The sequence below is a fragment of the Cyrtonyx montezumae genome, unplaced genomic scaffold, assembly GCF_038088225.1.
Source record: "Cyrtonyx montezumae isolate F1298 unplaced genomic scaffold, pur_monq_1.0 scaffold_10, whole genome shotgun sequence".
Lineage (NCBI taxonomy): Eukaryota > Metazoa > Chordata > Aves > Galliformes > Odontophoridae > Cyrtonyx > Cyrtonyx montezumae.
In genome coordinates, this window is record NW_027071826.1 from 28,400,107 (window position 1) to 28,419,227 (window position 19,121).

General features: G+C 32.4%; 1 protein-coding gene across 1 annotated transcript in view; it reads right to left on the reverse strand.

Moving 5' to 3' along the window:
• FMN1 (formin 1) overlaps nucleotides 1-19,121 on the reverse strand; it is a 115,482-nt gene that overhangs the window by 34,335 nt on the left and 62,026 nt on the right. Inside the window, exons 9-13 of the mRNA XM_065754009.1 lie at nucleotides 17,744-17,873; nucleotides 16,172-16,318; nucleotides 13,520-13,579; nucleotides 12,122-12,242; nucleotides 902-994 (exon numbers count right to left, since the gene is read on the reverse strand). Of these exons, the coding sequence (XP_065610081.1) occupies nucleotides 902-994; nucleotides 12,122-12,242; nucleotides 13,520-13,579; nucleotides 16,172-16,318; nucleotides 17,744-17,873 (551 nt within the window). The remainder of the gene's footprint in view (nucleotides 1-901; nucleotides 995-12,121; nucleotides 12,243-13,519; nucleotides 13,580-16,171; nucleotides 16,319-17,743; nucleotides 17,874-19,121) is intronic.

A 19,121-nucleotide genomic window follows, 5' to 3' on the forward strand; every position in this document is an offset into this window, starting at 1 on the left:
TTGGAAGAATCTTTATAAAATGGAATAAGCTAACTCATAAATAATTAAAACAATTTGAATTGTCACTAAACAGTATTCTGTCTAGATTAGTAGATTCAAGTATTTTTCTTGATTTCTCAAAAGGTAAATTTTTCAGTTGATCACAGTTACTGGGGAAAATATTAGCTCTCTGGAATAATTTACTTCTTAAGAATTAATATAATTACCTGAAATACTGTTACCTCAACAGCTCCTATATCTTGGGAAAGAAAAATCTATGTTCCCTTATCTACTCCCTTGCCTTGCTCCAGAGACACTACCATGCACGTACACGTAGCACTGTTGGAAAACAGGAGACAGTAAGACTGCCCTTTTCAACAGCAGCAACATACATTTATATTGTCTTGTACGGATCATCAAATCGCACCTTCAGATCTCACCCCTCTTATCACTGGAGTCTGCCCTTGTAAATCATTTCCTTTGCCTTAGGCAATCTATAAATCTAATTAGTCAGCTAATGGCCATACCACTGATACAAAATTACATTACTTCATATATATATGTGGAAGGATATTTTCTATTCTAGTCTTTTATGGACTTGAAGATATACATTCTATCTGTTAAATCTGATAAGTCTATGATGAATATAACTGCCTAAATATAATGATAAAATATAAAACAGAAAATTATCAATAAGAAATGTGTGAGATCAAGGAAAGAATTACCTTTGATAAGTGGTGTCTAAGATCTGTGCATCCATTACTCTAAACACCTATTCGGCATATTAGGAACATAATTCACCACAGATAGTAGGACTTTGTAGAGACAACAGATACTTAATGCAGCTTACAGAAGGTATAGAACACTTGGTAAAGACATTATGCTATAGACTAATGTATAAATATTTTTGAAATGTGTTTACCTTTCTGGAAGAATTCTTCTAATTTCTCCTTGAAGGGCTGGAGGTGCTCTTCTGAGGACTCTCTGCAAACTAACTTCATCTGCTTTTCAGAGGCTATAAAAACAAGTTGAGAGCCATTTGTGGTAGATGTCAACACTTTAAAAGCCTTCATCTAAATTAGTTACCTAGACATACTTTGGAGGTAATGGAAATAAACATGCACTACTGAATCCAGCAATTACATCATAATAGAAACCATTGACACTAGTCCAGTATACCAATTAGAAAATGATGCATGTGTTTAAAGAGTGGATCTTTAATAATGTCTTGTTTGTCATAATACTCCATCTCTGAGCTTAGACCTGTTGCTATAACAGCCTACCACACACATTAATTCTAGATGGTATTTAAAGCCCTGAACTCTGTTCTGTCATGAATGGAGGTTGCCTTGTATATGGATTGATTCTAATCAATCATTGCCAGGCATCTTATACTTTATCTTTTCTTCTAACACAGATGAGGAATTTAACCTTATTCAAATTACAAGTCATGACATGAAATACAATGTAAGAAACTTAACTTACATATAAATGTAATTTGTTTACTACCTAGTCTGTTATTTTAAGACCTGATGACATGCCAATTTCTAAAAAAACTCGATTCTCTAGAACAGAACTCCTGTTAAACTTTGAAGGTTCCAGTGTTTCACATTAGAGTTGAAATGAGACTGCTGGAAATAAAAATGCAATTATATTTCATTTAGCAACCAATTTTATGAACTACTATAGGATTTCTTTTCCACAACTCTTCATTCCTTAGCAGCTAAATTTAGATCAGAATTTATTTTGGAGTCAATCTTGTAGTTAAAATTTGGCTGCGTGTAACATTTTCACACCATATTGCTGCCACCATTATATAATTCAACTTATTCCAGCAAAAATTAATACAAAATGGTGAGGAAAGAACTGTGAATTTTAAATTAATGTGTTATGCTATTGTAAGTTTGCAGTGCAATGAAAAAATGTTAGTGGAAGTTGAAAACAGATGCATACATTATATTTCTCAACTATTTGCATTGTCTATAACACTTCTGGACCACCAGGACTTATTCAGCAATAACAGCTTCCCAATTAATCAAGAATTTAATAAACATCAGAAGTAAACCTTGAAAATTTTTATTATAGACAAATGCTGATATCTCACTTAAGTATGTATTTTACTCTAGCATCTTTCCACAACTCATGTAGGTAGACTATGAAATTACTGAGGAGCTCCAAAGATTATGTAAAACATGCTAGGCTGCAGTCCAACTACATATGTAAGCTCTAGTCTTGAAACTTGTAGCATAAGACAGAACTTTGAAACTGTTGAAACTGAAGCTAATAGAGATGTGCATGCACGCCAGAGAACAGTCAGATGTAATAAAAGTATCAATTCAAACTTAGCAGATCTGGGAAAGAAAATCTGTTATTATCTTGTTTTTATCTTTTTACATGCCTTTAATAACTGAAATTGGGCAATCTTATCAAGTGAGTGGTAATCCTGCCAATTACAGGGTGTTGGAACTAGATGAACTTTAAGGTTCCTTCCAACTTAAGCCATTCTATGATGATTCTATGAAATTAGGCAAATTAGAAATCAAAGAATGTAAGATTTCTTAAGCCTATTTCCTAGAAGTACAATTAAAAGTTTGAATTTCATGACAGGTATCATATGCTGAATAAATTTGTCTAACATTTAATTTGCAGAATTAAAGAGAGTTTTCTACATCTGTTCAAGGAAATTATGATACTTTGAAAGAAGATGGACATCAGATTGCGAAGAAAAAAAATCTAGCAAAATACCCAAGATGTTAGTCCAACTGAAATTTTATACAAAGCAGCAGCTACAAGTTTGTGCCTAATTTTCTGTGTTTTTAAAAAAGAAAATGTTATATAAGGTAATATTTAGAATTTAAGGGGATTTAAAATGTCAAAAGGCTGAAAGTATTAATACACATTATGCTGAGACATTTGATGTATTGTTCTTATTAAATGATTATATTAAATTATTAATATAATTGCCTTAGGATGAAACTACTGCACGTCATTGATTATGTTATAGCAATCAAATACATTTGTACAAATCTCTATTGTTACAGATATGAACATATATATATAACTGGAAATAAATGTGTAACTAGAGTATCTAAACACAACATAATATACTCTAGAAAGGTGCATTTTGTACCAATACGCAGTGCTACTAATATATCATCTTGAGTACTGAAAGCATCCTAGATGCTTGCAGTAAGCATTGATAACATAAGAGTATTACAAAGGCTACTCAGATATGCCCTATGCTCATATGTAAATGATCAAGCCTAAGTGAGAAAGAAGGAATATGAAAAACGCCTTGAATAAAAAAACTTTTGAATACAAATTTTTACATTAACCATAATTAGATGAAAAATATTGGAAAGTAGAATTAGGGTGGTGATTTCTTTAGAAGAATCTTAACATCCATAAGAAGAAGATCAGTATTTCAAGTGAGGGGAGAGGATGAATAAAAGTAAAAGTACATAAGAGAAGAGCAAATGAGACACATAACACAGAACATGACAATCACATGCAGTGATTTAAAACTCTAAGTTTGAAATGAGATGAAATGCCGGTCTGCATTGCTTAATAACACTAAGTCTGATAATATTTGCTTAATGTTTATTCAAATATTTATTTAAAATATATTAGTATATATTAAAAAATATACCAACTTTGGGTAAATATTATATAAATTAAAATTGAAAAGTTCCACTAGTTGCTCTGACTTTCTTTGCTAAAAATGCTATGGTGTGTGACACTTACTTGATTTCCTCAGATATTGTTCTCATATTTTCTGCAATGGAAACATTTTCCTTTTTTTTTAAAAAAAAAAGTTTTTCTTTTGATTAGAATTATTCTGCGGTAAAGATTCTATAAAATATTCCTTCTTTGAAACATACACACATTCTAAGAGGATTCTTTCTGAGAAAGAAAAATTTTCTGAATTTCTGAGGAATCTGAAAGTCTTCTGAACAATGTGACACCTCATGTGCACGTCCTCACTCACCACCTCTTTCCAAAACAATCATTTCAGGAAACAGCAAACATCTTTTCTCAGCATTAATGGGTTCAAACATATGCAAATTCACTATTACTGTAATCAACTGTTGATTCCTTTTCTTGGTATGCATTATATGTTAAACAAATTAAATGCCATAAATTACTTTGAAAATTGTCTGTTTCTAAATGAGGCATTGCAAAATAAAATAAATAAATAAATAAATAAATAAAAGAGTATGTAATAGTATTTGAAAGCCCTTACAAATTGCTGGATGTACATCATGCTTCACCCACTGCAAATCTTGGCCAAAGAGATGGAAACCATTAGCAAAACATTAGAACAAAGCTGGAAACTGCTGATTATCAGTTTGCCACTGTCTTCAGATTTAATGCAATATTTGGCTCAAAAAGTTCTTTAAAAATCCCCAATATAAGTGAAAATATTTACACAATAGAATGTCTCTCACTTAATGCCTATTGGGCAATAGTCTTTTAAAACTCCACAGACACTTGTAAATCTGTCAAAAGAATCACTGCCCATAAACAAACTTTCACGTAAAGAGCATTTCAGTGTCAATCAGACTGGCTTTGGAAATTTTTAAGCATCATTTTTAAAGTAAACGCAAAAACCAGAAATAGTTTAATGTTGATAACAGTAAATTACTGACTATCTACTCACCAGAACCCATCAGAAGCATTTACAGGAATCATCCTGACAGAGAAACCACGTATCAACACCATGCATTCCTATAAACCTGCCACTGACGCTGTCCCCCATGAGTTATACCGTCATGAAAGCCACTAACAACACCTACTCCTCTTGTCCATTCAGACCCTGGCTACTTATACTGCCTGTCTCACTCTCTCATTTTCTTTTCATAATCCAGGCTTACCTTTGACTGGATGGTTATTTGCTAATTCTTTTTAGAACCTTTTCTGTTTCAAAGGAGATTTGAAACCGTACCTCAAACGATTTCAACGTTGCACTAAAGAAAATCAAATTACTATACGAGAGGATCCATGACTTCTTACAGTGCAGAAACCTGGCACGCTATTTGGGCTTACACACCCAAATAATACTCAGCAAAATTCAGTAAAAATGAGTAAATTTATTTAACTTCCCCATGATTTATTGTTTGTTTTATTACATTTTCTTGTTTGGAAACTACTAACAGGAGGAACAAGTTGTGGAAGTACTCTCTACTCTCAAGCTTGGTTTTTATTGTCTGAAACAAGGGCAACAGGGCAACAATTTAATGCAAAAAAGTATAAGCACACAGAAAGCTAAATGCTCTATAGTTACAGTTCTGTAGAAAGTTATTTTCAGTTGATTTACCAGAAGAAATGAGTTTCTAAGAACAACTGTTTTTTCCACTCATTAATAATAAATCAGTTTTCTTAAAGAGTTATTTCACAAGATAGAAGCCACTAAGTAAAATCTGAAACAGCCTGATCCTTGTCTGGTTGAAATACCCTTTCCTTTTGTGATGCACAGAGACAAATGTCTGTGGAGGTGCTCAAGGCAGTAGGTAGCTCTCATGTCTAAATAAGACAGAAGCAGTTTTAAGTGGTAAATCCTAAGGTGGGGAAAATGAAATAACTAAATTAGTGACATGCAAAACACCCTGTAAACTTCTCCTGTTCTAATAGAGATTTAATAATTCTGGATTCAGAAATCTTGAAAGTCCTCTCACAAGTTTTGTCGGGTATTCTGGTGTTGTTTCTCGTAGTTAAGATTTCTGAGCTTTTTGTTTGCTTAAAATAGTTTCAAACTTGTACAGAAGATTAAGAGAAATCAGAGAAATTGTCAGTCTATATTAATTGTAACAAACATAAAGGAAATTTCTTTTACTCCTTGTTTTGACAAAGCATATCAACTTTCTTTATAAATTATTTAAAATCCTTTCTGTTAAGATTGTTTCCTAAAAGCGCATTTAACAAAATGAACAAAGATTGCTAGTAAAACTAAATATTTTTTCACACCATAGCAACGCGTCTAAGACTCTGCTTAATGTATTCTCTCTGGAATGGGAGTTTACATTTAGTGCACCCTTCAGCAGAAAAGCACACTGCAGCTGATAGGATTTAAATTCATATATAAATGAACATAATGACTAAATCCCTATAATTTGCCAGTCTTTGCAACATACCTCAAGTGGCTGCAGTGCACACTATTAGCAAAAAGTTTTTAATTTAGTGTCGAGATCCAAACATATCGATCTCCAAACATCATTAAGATTTGTCAGTAGTGGAGAAATGTGCACTAGCAGAACCCGCTGAGAAATTGGAACTTCTGTCTGAACACTGCAGAAAATGAGTATTTGAAATTCAATTGTCTTATCTGGCTAATTTCAAGCAAGACATATTTTTACGAAGTTTTTTTGTCAGATTTGTTAAGCTTATTCCTGTGTGAGGAGGAAAAAAAAAAGCAAAAAAGAGATCTTTCAAGCATACAAACAATGTATTGCTTGGAGTGCTGGATAGATAAAAAAGAAATGCCAGGCAACAACTGAAACAGTACGTTCATGAAATGAAGTTACAGAAGCAAAAGTGTTCTCTCTGTACCGCTGGATCTCTGATTTTCTGTGCAAGACAGATCATAAAGTTGCAACTAATTAATTCTTTGGTTCAGCTAGAGTATGCTGCTCGATTTTAAAATCATGGAAATTCACATATTTCTCTAAGTGCTAATTATTGTCACTATTAATAATTTGTAAACCACTGCTGGAGTTAATGTACATTCAATTTTTGATCACTGGCAGTAAACACTGACTCAAATGTAGCATGGCTCTGCCTTCTCTTTTACTGAATACTCTCTTAGAGAGGAAAAGCTGATGACATTTATTAATATGTTCATCCCAGCTCTCCAGACTGCATCATTTTTAGGGACAGCATTCCTACTCCCAGATGTATACTACCTGCTTCCAGATGTATGCAGTACTGTTACACAACCAATGCTTAACACATACATACACAAAAAGGTATCTGGAAAAGTGCACAGAAGATCTTTTTTTTTCAGATTTCCAAATCTCTTTTTTAGAATCTTAGCATTCATTGAATGATTTTTAATAAGAAATTTCTAAGGATTCTTTAGCCAGGGGGAAAAATAAATGAAAAAATTTAACTAAATTAAATTCAACTGTTTAACTAAAAGAGATTTCCTCCTTCCCTTTCTACACACATGAAGACATCAGCTTCCATGCAATAAACTCTCCTAAAACATGACTCTTTGCCTCTACTGTATTTTCCAGTCTTAGTAAACCCTCAATACTGTTCTGTATTATCACAAACTAAAAACTCTAATGGAATTTTTAGAAATGATCCACTTCGGAAAAATTCCAGCTGATGCATTCACAGTTGAATATTAGCAGTGGAACACTGTCAAAATGTTAGTTTTATTGTACAGTAGAATGCAGTGCACATATACAAATGTGTTTTTTAATGCCTGTGTTGTATCTTTGCCAAATCAAAACAAACTGAAATGTATCTCATCCTGCTGAGGAAAGAGACTTTTCAAGAAGAGGTCAGAAAACTCAAAGAAAAATACTTATTTAATCAACTAATAATTAAAAACAAAATAATTGCCCGCACATCATATTTTCTTTTCTCTTTCCCCTACACGATTCTGCACTGCCTCTAACTATGTCAAGAAAATGTTGAAGAGTGCAAAAATGAACTGCTCATCAGATACATAACATGCTCAATTTACGCAAACATCTGAAGAAATATCACATGTGCCTGATTGGATCCTTGTGCTCCACCACCTAGTTCAAATTTATTTTCTTTGCCTACACTTTCAAAATATTAAGGTTAACTTTAAAATCAGAAAGTATAATCAATATTAAAAAAATCTCAAAAGCTACTGGTTTCTGGAAAATAATTCAGTTTCTCTGCTCATGCTGGGACAGTTTTTCCAAAAATGTATGCAACTCAGATGTCTAAATCCCACTATTAAAATGACTTAAAACGTTTCATTTAAATTAGTCTAAGGCATCAATCTGTTAAGCATATTTTTGAAAAGGGCCTTTGATAATTTTTTAAATGCAGTCCTTCTGTAATGAACGATCAACTTTTAGTCAAAAATATCTCTTGATCCAACAAATTATTCAGAAAGTTAACTGAGCTGATATAGTATTTAGAATTTTCATGATACAATTAGGTAACCTTACTATTTCTAAAACAAATAAAACAATAGGCTGTATCTTTCAACATTGTAACCATTGTCCTATCAATAATTATTGTATTATAATTATAGTAAACTCAATTATATAAAATATCTTTTTCTCAGGCATACAATATTATGTGTGAATTAAATGTATAATTTTGTCTGAACAAATAAGATGCTCAATTTTTCCATTTCTGCTTATATAGAAATTTACTTAAAGCTGAAAAATTCTCAATTCATTAACTGAAAACATCAATTACTTTCAATAACAAAATAGGCTTATACTTCATTAACATATATTTTGTTGCAAAAAATTCTAACTCATTGTGAAGACTCCAATTGGAATATTAAAAATTTTATTATGCTAAGGTACTGATAGAACTTTACTGCTGTTTCATTCTATTATCTTCTTATTTGTATTTCCCTATTGGTAAATATATTTCCTCACAATTTTTGATAAAAAATAAATGTTTTCAGGATTTTTAATCGGGAAATTAAAGCACTTCAGTCTTAAATGCGCATGAACTGATTATTTTTCCTTTTTGCAGCTTCATTCTTTGCTCTCTTTATAGTGACTGTAGCTGCAAGAATTGAGAACAAGTGACTCTTTCCAGTTTATCATTTCTAAATTCTGTTCCAGTGTCATACAGAGCTCCCAGAGGGAGGTACTGAATGACAATAATATAGATGCAACAGTATAGTAATTTGTAGCCTAGTCAAACTTGCTAAGAGATAAGGTTAATTAGCTAAGATGTTGGTATCGGTATGGCAACCCTACGCTAATCACATCCAGCAAAATGCAACTCGTTCTTTGCAATAAGGCCATGGAGGTTGTGGAGAAAGAGAATTGGTCTCCAGTCAAAAAAAAGAAAAAGTATGTTTTGAAATTACGTGCTACATTTTACATAATAGCTGAATTGTAGTAAGAAACTGTGAAAAAAGAGATTAATTCTCATACTCATTAAAAAAGGTAGCATTAATATGGCAGCTAGAATCTGTACTATATTCATGGTAAAACATATGCAAATCTATCATATTTTGGTGAAGAGATTAGTTTTCTAAAAGTCTTCATATGAATGACTACACATTTCAAGTATTGCATGCTTCTTCCAGAAGAATACCAATCAAATCAGATTGTCCAAACTAGAAAGGAAATATCTGTCCATACAGAAAAGAAAAAGTGTTAACCTTAGCCTTAAACAAGAAGTAAGATACATTACAATCTTAAAATACTGACACAGAAAAAAAACCTTTGTTATCAGAAACATGAAAATTAACTGGAAATATCAGTCAAATGAATAAATGTATTTCCTTATACAACTATGCAGTACTTGAAAATCCTGGAAATCTATTGACTATACAGACCTGCTGTGAAATCCTGACCTTAGAGAAAACATTTTTTCCTAGGACTTTAAAGTAGAACCAGGTTTCATCCTATCTCACTATTTCACATCCCACCCTTTTGAACTTCTTTCCCCTTGAAAACATATATTAAACATACATTTTTGTTTATTATCCTTTTTAACCTAAAAATGCTCAGCACTGCAAAGTCTGTTCTGAAATGTGTGTTAAAAACCTCCTGTATTAAGGTTCTCAGAATAAAATGTTAAAATTCCCAAGGCAAAATTTCATTGGCACTGTCTCCTTTAACTATAATCTGAAGGACCTCAAAACACTAAATTGTATGGAACTCAATCTGTTTATCTGAATTGGATGAAGGGGCTCATGTCCTTCTAGATGATCTAGATTCTCAGTTCCAGAGAGCCTAGGTATTACACACCTATGATTTAGACTATTGAGATACGTCCTTCTCTTAAGAATCCTCAATCTTTCCTGTGTTAATATCGATGAACAAAAGGTGAATGAGTATCATTATAAAATTTCTAAAATATTTTTAAGTACTAAATGACGATTACTATGAAAAGTTTCTACCAAAATTGCTATTTCAGGCACAACAGGTGACAGTTATCTTGTTTCTAATCATTCTGTACAAAACTCTGAAACAAGTCACTAACAGGAATATGAGTTTGTTCCCTAAGCACACACAAGAAAACCTCTTCCATTTATTATCTTTGTCTCATCCCACTTCCATGATAATCTAAGACTACCTTAGCCAACCAAACTGTGAAATAAATCCAATGTACCCTATAACATAGGCAGCGCCAGTTAATAATGTTCAAATTATTTACATCTGAAGGGCCGCGCCTGTCTGGATAGTAGGGCCCAACGCTTCTCTGGACTTGGTTTCTGCTACTCACATCTGTTTCAGCTTTAGACTTTCACTGGTATTCTGCCAGCAACCACAACTTTTTAATGGCTACAATAAACTACAGAGACTCATCAAATCTTTGTTGAACGTGTTAAAATTATAACCTCTTCAATTAAAATTTTGATTTAAAAATAAACTACTGCATTATCTGAAGAGAAAAAAAATGAAAGAATGTTTGAAAGGGATACAACATTCTTAAATGAGTGACTGTGTCTTTGTTTAAATGTAAGAGAAAGCATTCACAGGAATACTTGTTAGAATTCTGCTGCATATTTCTGATTGATAAAATACCAACATCTGAAAACATTTCCACAATCTTTTCTGTTGGAAATCCTTAGTGTCATTAACTTTATATGTTAATTGCTCTGACAGGTTTCCAACTGTATCTTTACAAAGAAGAATTTTGAAAATAACCTCAGTGCAACACATTTTCTGCATTTTCTATGGATATCTAATAAAACATGTTAAAACAAGCCAGTGATAACAAGAAAGCAGCAATTCTTATTTTGTGAGTTGAAGTACTTTAGCTTTTGCTATATTCTGTCTGTCTTTGCAGTGTAGAACAAATATGATGTGAATGTCACAGCCTCCGTGCAGATCCCGCAAGACTAAGATGCATTACAGCAGGACTACATGCTGAAAAAGTACAAGATCAAACACAGATCATGTTTCTGCACAAACTAGCCCAACAGAGGGCAGGCCAAGGGTTTTACAGGGCTGAGCGATGAGATGAGATAGAGCACTCACTTATGCCTGGGTTGAACAAACAACAACTGATACTTCCCTACCACTGTCAACATTTGAAACTATCCCAAAGATGGCAGTGACCTAACTCAGCTATTTCTAACTGGAAACATAAAATATTTTGTAACAGTTTTCATTGCCTTACATTAAAAAATCAACTCTGATTCTAAAAGCACGCTTGCATTTTGATGCAGACGTTATCTAAATGTAAATGGAGAAGCTTTTATATATATATGAGCTTTTACACATCTCTAAACTTTATTTGCTACATATAACTGCTTCAGTAAAAGTAGGAAATTTTCTTAGCAAAAATTACAGGCTTAAAATTTTCAGTCACCATTTACTGGATTTATTTTTAAAAGTCACATGAAGCCCAAAATAAAAATGAAACTGCTTGGAATACTTAAAGAGCAACCATTCCTACTTTATATCCACTCAATACCTTGATTGATAGATGTGCTGGGTTTCAGAACCCCCTGTTTATAATAAATATTTTTAAATGTTTATTATACGTCCCAGGGTGAAAATGTTTTGAACTGGAGCTTTCAATTTCCCTTTGCTGTGCCTTGGCAAGTTGTGTTTTATTTCTACACTAATTCAACTCTTCCTTGTAGCTGTTAAATTGTCATTCTACAAGTACTGAAGAAAGTATTCGTGTTGTGGAACAAGCAGAAATCTACAGTTAAATACACAGCCATGGAGAAGCCAGAGGAAAAATAATAGTCCACATTTCAGAAAGATTTCTTTAAGGGTCTTTCAACTATAAATGGGAATTATATAAAATTACAGTATTTTTACTTCCATTTTTATTAAGTCATGAGTTCAAAATATTTTTTTCTATTTTATGTGGTTATTTTCTGCCACAGTGTAAAATCACTGCAATCAACACTATAAACCTAATTAGCAATAAGCTAACCTCATAAAGGTCACATTTTAAATGGCACTTAGTTGTTTGCAGAACAAATGTGAAAGTTCCCAGTTACCTTCTAGGTCTCTCTTCAGTTTTCTTAAGTCTTTTATTAGGTCTTCAAACTTAACTTGGGAGGCCTGGAAAAAATCCTGTGGTTCTGGTAAGGGAAAAATACTCTTGTCTGTTCCTGCTTCCTAAACAAACAAACAAACAAACAAACAGGCTACTATGAAAATTAAATGCATTTGCAATGAAATAAATTACTTTTCTGAAACATCATCTACAGAAATGCAAAAACAAAATATGTTGAATTGTTCTTCCTAGAACAGCATATATATAATTTCAGGTAAAATCCCGACCATTCTGAATGTTGAAACTTCACTTTAGACATTGTAATGCAAACTGTTCTGTTTAAACTATGAAGCAACACTGAGCTCAAAACATTTCATATCACTAAAAGTTTAGATAAGGGATTATAAGTTTCTTAAAACTAGATAACATGAATGCCTTTATTAATGGAGCAAGTGATCTTATGCCAGAAGTTTGTGGTTTCACTCTTTCCCAATTCATTAGATACATACACATTTTTAAGGACAAATTGAAAACAATATTTACACATTGCCTGGAGCACTTAGATAAAAATATATAGATGAAAGTGTATTCAGCTTAACAAATCACATATTTTCTTGGAGCTCATAGGCATATATCTTATTTTAGCAAAATTAGAATATTTCATAATTGGAAAAAAAATTAACAAGCAACATTACAAGATTTAAAGTGGTATCTCCAGGGGAAATCCAACAGTTCAAGTGTATAAGTGGTATTAAAAGGACATTGCTCTGTATAACAAGAGACTAGTGGATTTAAAGTACTACAAGTGTACAGATTTCAGTCTGAAATAAAGGAAAAATCTTAGATTGGAGAATAAAATGTTTTGTGAAAAGTGAAAAAACATTTATATTATTAATAAGATAAGAATACCTGTGTGTGTGTGGGGGGGGGGGAGTGCAAGGGGTAACATTTACATTAGCCCTCTTCCTACATTCTCAATCTGTAACTTCATCGCTGTCAATCAAGACACCTGCATTAAACTTGCCATTTTATTCTGTCATGAGAGAAATAATGCTTGTATTCCATTCTTATCACATCAAAACAAATTTTGCAATGTTACAGTAACCAGAATATAATAATAAGAAGGGATTAGAGTGATAACCTTTACAGCCCTCAAGTCACAGACAATTGTTTGCAGAGCATAGTTCCACAGTTAATGAAATATTTTCCACAGTCCTATCTGAAAACTTACAGCAAATTTCAGACCTACTGAGGTCCAAAGTTATTGCAAAAAGACAAAGAAATGATTTTATTTTTGCATTAGAGCTTGTCAGACAAAACAAAACATAAACACAAACCCTTCTACAAAGTTAAAGAAATCCACCCTCAGAGAGGCACATACAGCAAATTAATCTTTTACCTTATCACAATGGCGTAGGTAATATATGACAACATAATCCACAAGATTAATACGATTATCCTAGGGAAAAAAAACAGAATATTAAAAATGGATTATGGATACATTCAAATGTTAAATGTTGTATAATTAATGAAGGTATTGAACAAGCCATATTTTACTCCAAATATAAAACCAGACGGCATGTTCCTGACAAGTAAAGTTATCTTTGTGGAATCTTAATTTCCTTGGTCCTGTATGCAACAACTCAAAACATTTGATTTTGTTACATGTTGTCAATTCAGTATAGGGTAGAATAACTAAGAAAAAAGGCAAAACTGGAATTTATACATTACAGGATATCATTCAACAACATAAAGGATTATAATAGAGGAAATTATAACTGGGATGTCTTTGAATCTTTTTTGTATATGTTTTTATTTTCTATATTGACAGGTTTTGGTACAAACATTTGTCTATGAACAAAGTCTAGCTTCATGTACAAGACTGCCTCACCTTCATTACAGCCTGCAGCATATCATCAACTAAATACATCACTGCTGTCATGCAGACAAAACCACTCTGCTTATCTAGCAGTTGCAGAATACATCACTGGCAGGTTGTGAGACAAAAAATAACTGAGGTGCCTTATGAATACTTGGATTGTCCTTCTAAAGTAAAATATGCTTGTTGTTCCATTTTCTGTGTGTTAAGCTATGAAACCTATCACTTCAGATTAAACAGTACTTCTAGAAGACAAAATACAGAGATCCTGAAGTGAGCTACAATTTTTTTAACCTCTGTATCAAGTACTTTTTTCACCTCATGTGACAACAAAAAAAAGTTAAACTAAAGATACTAAATGTTGATATTTTAGCTTGGCTTCTTCAACTTAGCTTACTTAGAAATCATATTTTTTGCTGACAATTCCCCAAAAGGACATAACACTGTTAAATATGCAAGATCCTCCATTCTTCCTTGCAAGTACAGTCTCCAATTCTCCCAAAGGGTTCATGTCTGCCTATAGCAGCTGGTCTCTCTGAATTTTTATGCATTTTGGAGACTAGTCCCATTCTTCAAAGTAATATAAACTAATAATATATTTACTTTGGCTACCAAAAAACTGTAAGTACTGTAATTTTTTATCTTGTTTTGCTACGGAACAAGTCTTACAGAGTTACACTGTACATCTGTCACACTTTTTCATAACTTATAATTTTGGAGAGTGCTAACTAAACTCAGCCAAACTGGAAAGTCCCAGAGAAGACAAAATTCTTAAAAGTTCATGGTAGATAGAAAAGGGGGACAAAAACGAGTACTTCTGAGAAAAGTCAAGCCAAGCTCAGTTGTTTTACATTTTTTCCTCATGGCACCAGGCTGACCAATGAATACATGAATACTGTGAAGCTGGGCCTCAATCTACTTTAGCTGAATAGTAGCTAAAGACAGCCCATTTTTTATATCCATGGAGTAGGACTGGAAAAAAAGTTCCTATAGAGAACAACTGAATAATTGAGGTGAATAGGAAAGTAAGAGTAAGGAGACAAAAAAAAAAAAAAAAAGGAAAAAACTTCCATAAATTCAAGTGGTTCACTGAACAATCTTTTAAATCTTGTTTTTATTCTTTGCTAGTGACAGTATTCACAAGTGAAATAAAAAGCTCCCTACACATACTACTCATTTGACATTGCTTGTCTTTGACTTTGCTCTATGTACAAAAGCTTAAACTATGACTATTGTAATTCAGAACAGCACTTCGAGTACAAAAAAGAAAGAGTGTGAGAGAACAGTTTTTTCTCATCCTCCAAAGCTGTATCAACAACAGCAGAAATTAATTCCTGTTTTTTGGTAGTTTCCATATCCACATGATATCCAGGTATGCTTTGGCAGAGATGGACTTTTGAGTGGTGTTTTCATTGCCTAAATTATCTAGTACCTCATCATACACCCTAGTGAAAGGTAACATAATCTCAAAAGATGTGCACACTTTCATGAAGCCTTATTTTGATTCTAGCATGACTAACCAAAAACGGGCTAGTGGTTCTCAATTTTTGACAAAATAAGTCATTGCCATCTCTGTTTCCTTCCACGTACAATTCAGAATTCATGCTCTACATCCATTTTACAGCCAATGCAAACAAACAAACAAACAAAAAAAAAGACTGAAAAAATTTTGATGGATCTGACAATACCTTTTTGAAGTGGATTAAAATCTTGTAATTTATCTGTTTATATCCTTTGTATGTAATTGTTTCATGTATACACAGAACTCCTCCTGATATTTGTTTTATAAACCTGACCTCAAAAAGCTTTTTACTCATATGCACCTACCTTAAGTTAACAGCAAGAGAAAAAAGGTACACTTGTCAGAGACAACTTCAGTGGCCTGAACTCTTTCACATTTCTCAACCTACTGTGACTTAAGTTTCCACTAATAAAAGAGACATAGGATTTTCATATCACATAATCATCTTACTGGTACTGAATAGGAGAAGCAGGAGATGATGGAGACATGCATATGTGCAGGAGAAAGAGAGAAAATCTTGAGAGAAAAAAATTAGAACGAGGTACAAAAATGCCTCTTCAAGCAGAAAATGGTAAGAAGTGAGACAAGATTAACTTTTGACAGAGAAATCATCTGGGAAAAGTAGTCCTAAAGAAAAAATGAGTACTTACTCTGCTTTTGACGTCTTTTAGTTTGGGGAGTATTTCCAAACCAAATCCATCAGCTTGACCTCGAGTCCTATTCCCACCATTCATGTAATTTCCAAATGCCAGAATCAAACCTAAAATCTCCTTTACACTTGTCATGTTCAGCAAAGCCTGGAAAATAGATACTAGTCTGAAATATCTGTTGGCACAGAAATTTTAATTGCTCATATGACAAAACGTTTTAAATTTCATTTTTGCTAGATAATGTTTTGTTTCTCATGTGCACTACAAGGAAAGGAATCTAAAACTGGTAAATGAAACAAATATTTAAAAGAAGAAATTTGTTAGACTAAAGCTGCCTAAGATACTATCTTTAACTTAATCCACATGAGGTAAATTATATACCATAATATACTATGTAGATGACAAAAAGATTAATGGAGGAAGTTTTACTACAGATTACTAAACATCCTTAGTAGCCTTTAAAAAATCTTACAGACAAAGTGGTTTGTCATGAGTTTACACAATGCAGTCAAATGAAGATGCGTTATTTTCGCTGCCATTGGGTTAGACTCAGTCATATTCAGTTTGCTTCTCAATGATTCTCGTGCTCTGAAAATTCACATTTCAGTTCACACTTAAGGCAGATATACCAGGGTTAAGGACAGAATTTCAATGTCTTAAAAGAAAAAAGAAATCTAGAAACACAGTGAAGGATTAATAAACTATCTTAATTTCCATATAAAGACATCTATCTTATCAGCCATGATCTGAATCCGACTCTCACTGAAAACAATCAGCTGTCATGTGAGATCCACCTAAGTAAACTAAGTGTAATGCCTCTTTCCTAATCTCATATAAAAACACTTCCTTATCTATGTCTTCTTTCAAAAGGTAACACTAAGTAACTACTCCTATTACCAGGATATGCAAAACATATCTGAAGGGATAGAACACGGTTAGTTTGTAGCAGAAAAGTTCACTCTTCACATAATAAATAACAAAAAATATAATAACATCCCAGCCAGGACATTATACCTTCAGTACACTATTTCATTTCTCTTTTAATTCTTATGTCATTTTACTTTTCATATTTATTTGTTATAATTTCAAAATCAGTTATTTATTAGACAGGAATCTTAGATCTTGTCACGTACTACAAATCTGCTGTATCAGAGTAACAGAAATTTATGGACAGAATGGGAAAGTAATAAATTAATGCACCTTATAGGCAGCTACTGCTGATAGCAACTGAACTAGTGTGCAAACAAAGTAACTTTGCAGTCATGTACCCATAAGTTAGATAATTCGTTTCCATTTTATAGATTATCTATTTCACATATCATACAAAATAATTAAAATGTGCCATTCAAGTAAAAATAAATTGTATTGTGTACAGTATACAATATCACACAGAACTCACCTTCCCACTTTCCTTCTCCTCATGTTATTATAAGCTGCTAAAGATATGAATAAATTTTATTTTCCTGAGAAGTCAATAATTAGGCTTAAGGTTCATCACTTTTGGTAAAACAAATTATATCGTGAGTAATCTAAAATATATTATGCTTTTATTATGTTTCCATTAGGACTTACCTTGGAAACACGAGTTATGATATCAACTTTCCTGTGAACTGATGTTATCCCTTCAGAGAAAACTGACTGGAAAATAATACACTGAGCTCGTTCTGTGAAATTGGGGATCTGAGATAATTCATATAAAAATCTGTGGGGAAAAAAAAAATACTAACAAATCATTACATTTCATACCTGTCAGGTACATAATGAATTAAAGCTGGTGTATTATAAAATACATACCTGCAATCTTTAATACTGAATCAAAATAATTCTGACAGAATTTATAATTGCTATATTCTTTAAGCTCAATGTGTTATTTATATGAAAAAATGCATGACACTGACACATGACATTAACCCATTTATAATCACAAATATCATGTCTTGCAAACAAGAGGACTCATAAACCAAGGTCATTAAAATCTACCAAAAAAAAATAAAGGCTAGAGGATCACAATCTATTTACTGCTTTTACTCATGTGCTTTTTGCTTCACGTTAAAAAACATGCCCAGCAAATACAGAACTCAACTTATTCCTACAAAGTTATTTCATAATACAGACTGTCTGCCAAGAAATTTATTCTGATGCTCAATCTCAATTTTCTTTTACTAATTTGCATCACACTTCCAATTATATAGCAGTGTGTTTTACAACTAGCTGTGTATTCAATTCTCAAGTACTTGCAAATTCTCCCTCTTCACTGTTCAGTGAAGTTATTTTATCTATTCATTATCCCTACTCATCTACCTACTCTTCTCATGATGCTAATCCAGCTTTTTCTTTTAAATCTTTAGTAAATAAATAAATAAATAAAACATATTTAAGAATTTCAGGTCAAATATCACAAAATGAAGGCACTCAGAGGTACAAATACTTTTTTTTTTTTTTTGCTTTGTCGGTTTATGAGTTAGGCTAAATAATACAAGAAACTTTAATATTTCTAAAATCAATGGGGTTTGAATAATTTGCTCTGTGGGTTTTCTGTCAATGATTTCTGTGCCACATATGCTTTTTTGAAATCCCAGGTGAAAACTTTTATATCAATATCAACACAGAAGGATTATTTTATTCTCCTGTATATAGATATTCTTAGATCCCTTTAATGTTATGGTTTAAAGATTCTTCTATCTTACTGAATTCTGGGACATTTTCTTAACTATTATTAGCTTAAATTATGATTAAATTCATTTTAATTATTTAAAGCAATTCATCTGATTTCTTCAAGCTATTTTTTTAATAACTAATATCATTATCTTTAATAATGCCTAATGCATGCAATATGTTGCTCAATACACATTGAGTGTCTAAAAAAATGGTAACATTCACCTGTGGCTAGTGCAAAACTAGCTATCACTTTTTCTTTTTTCTTCCTTGCCTGATGAGAAAATCTACTGAG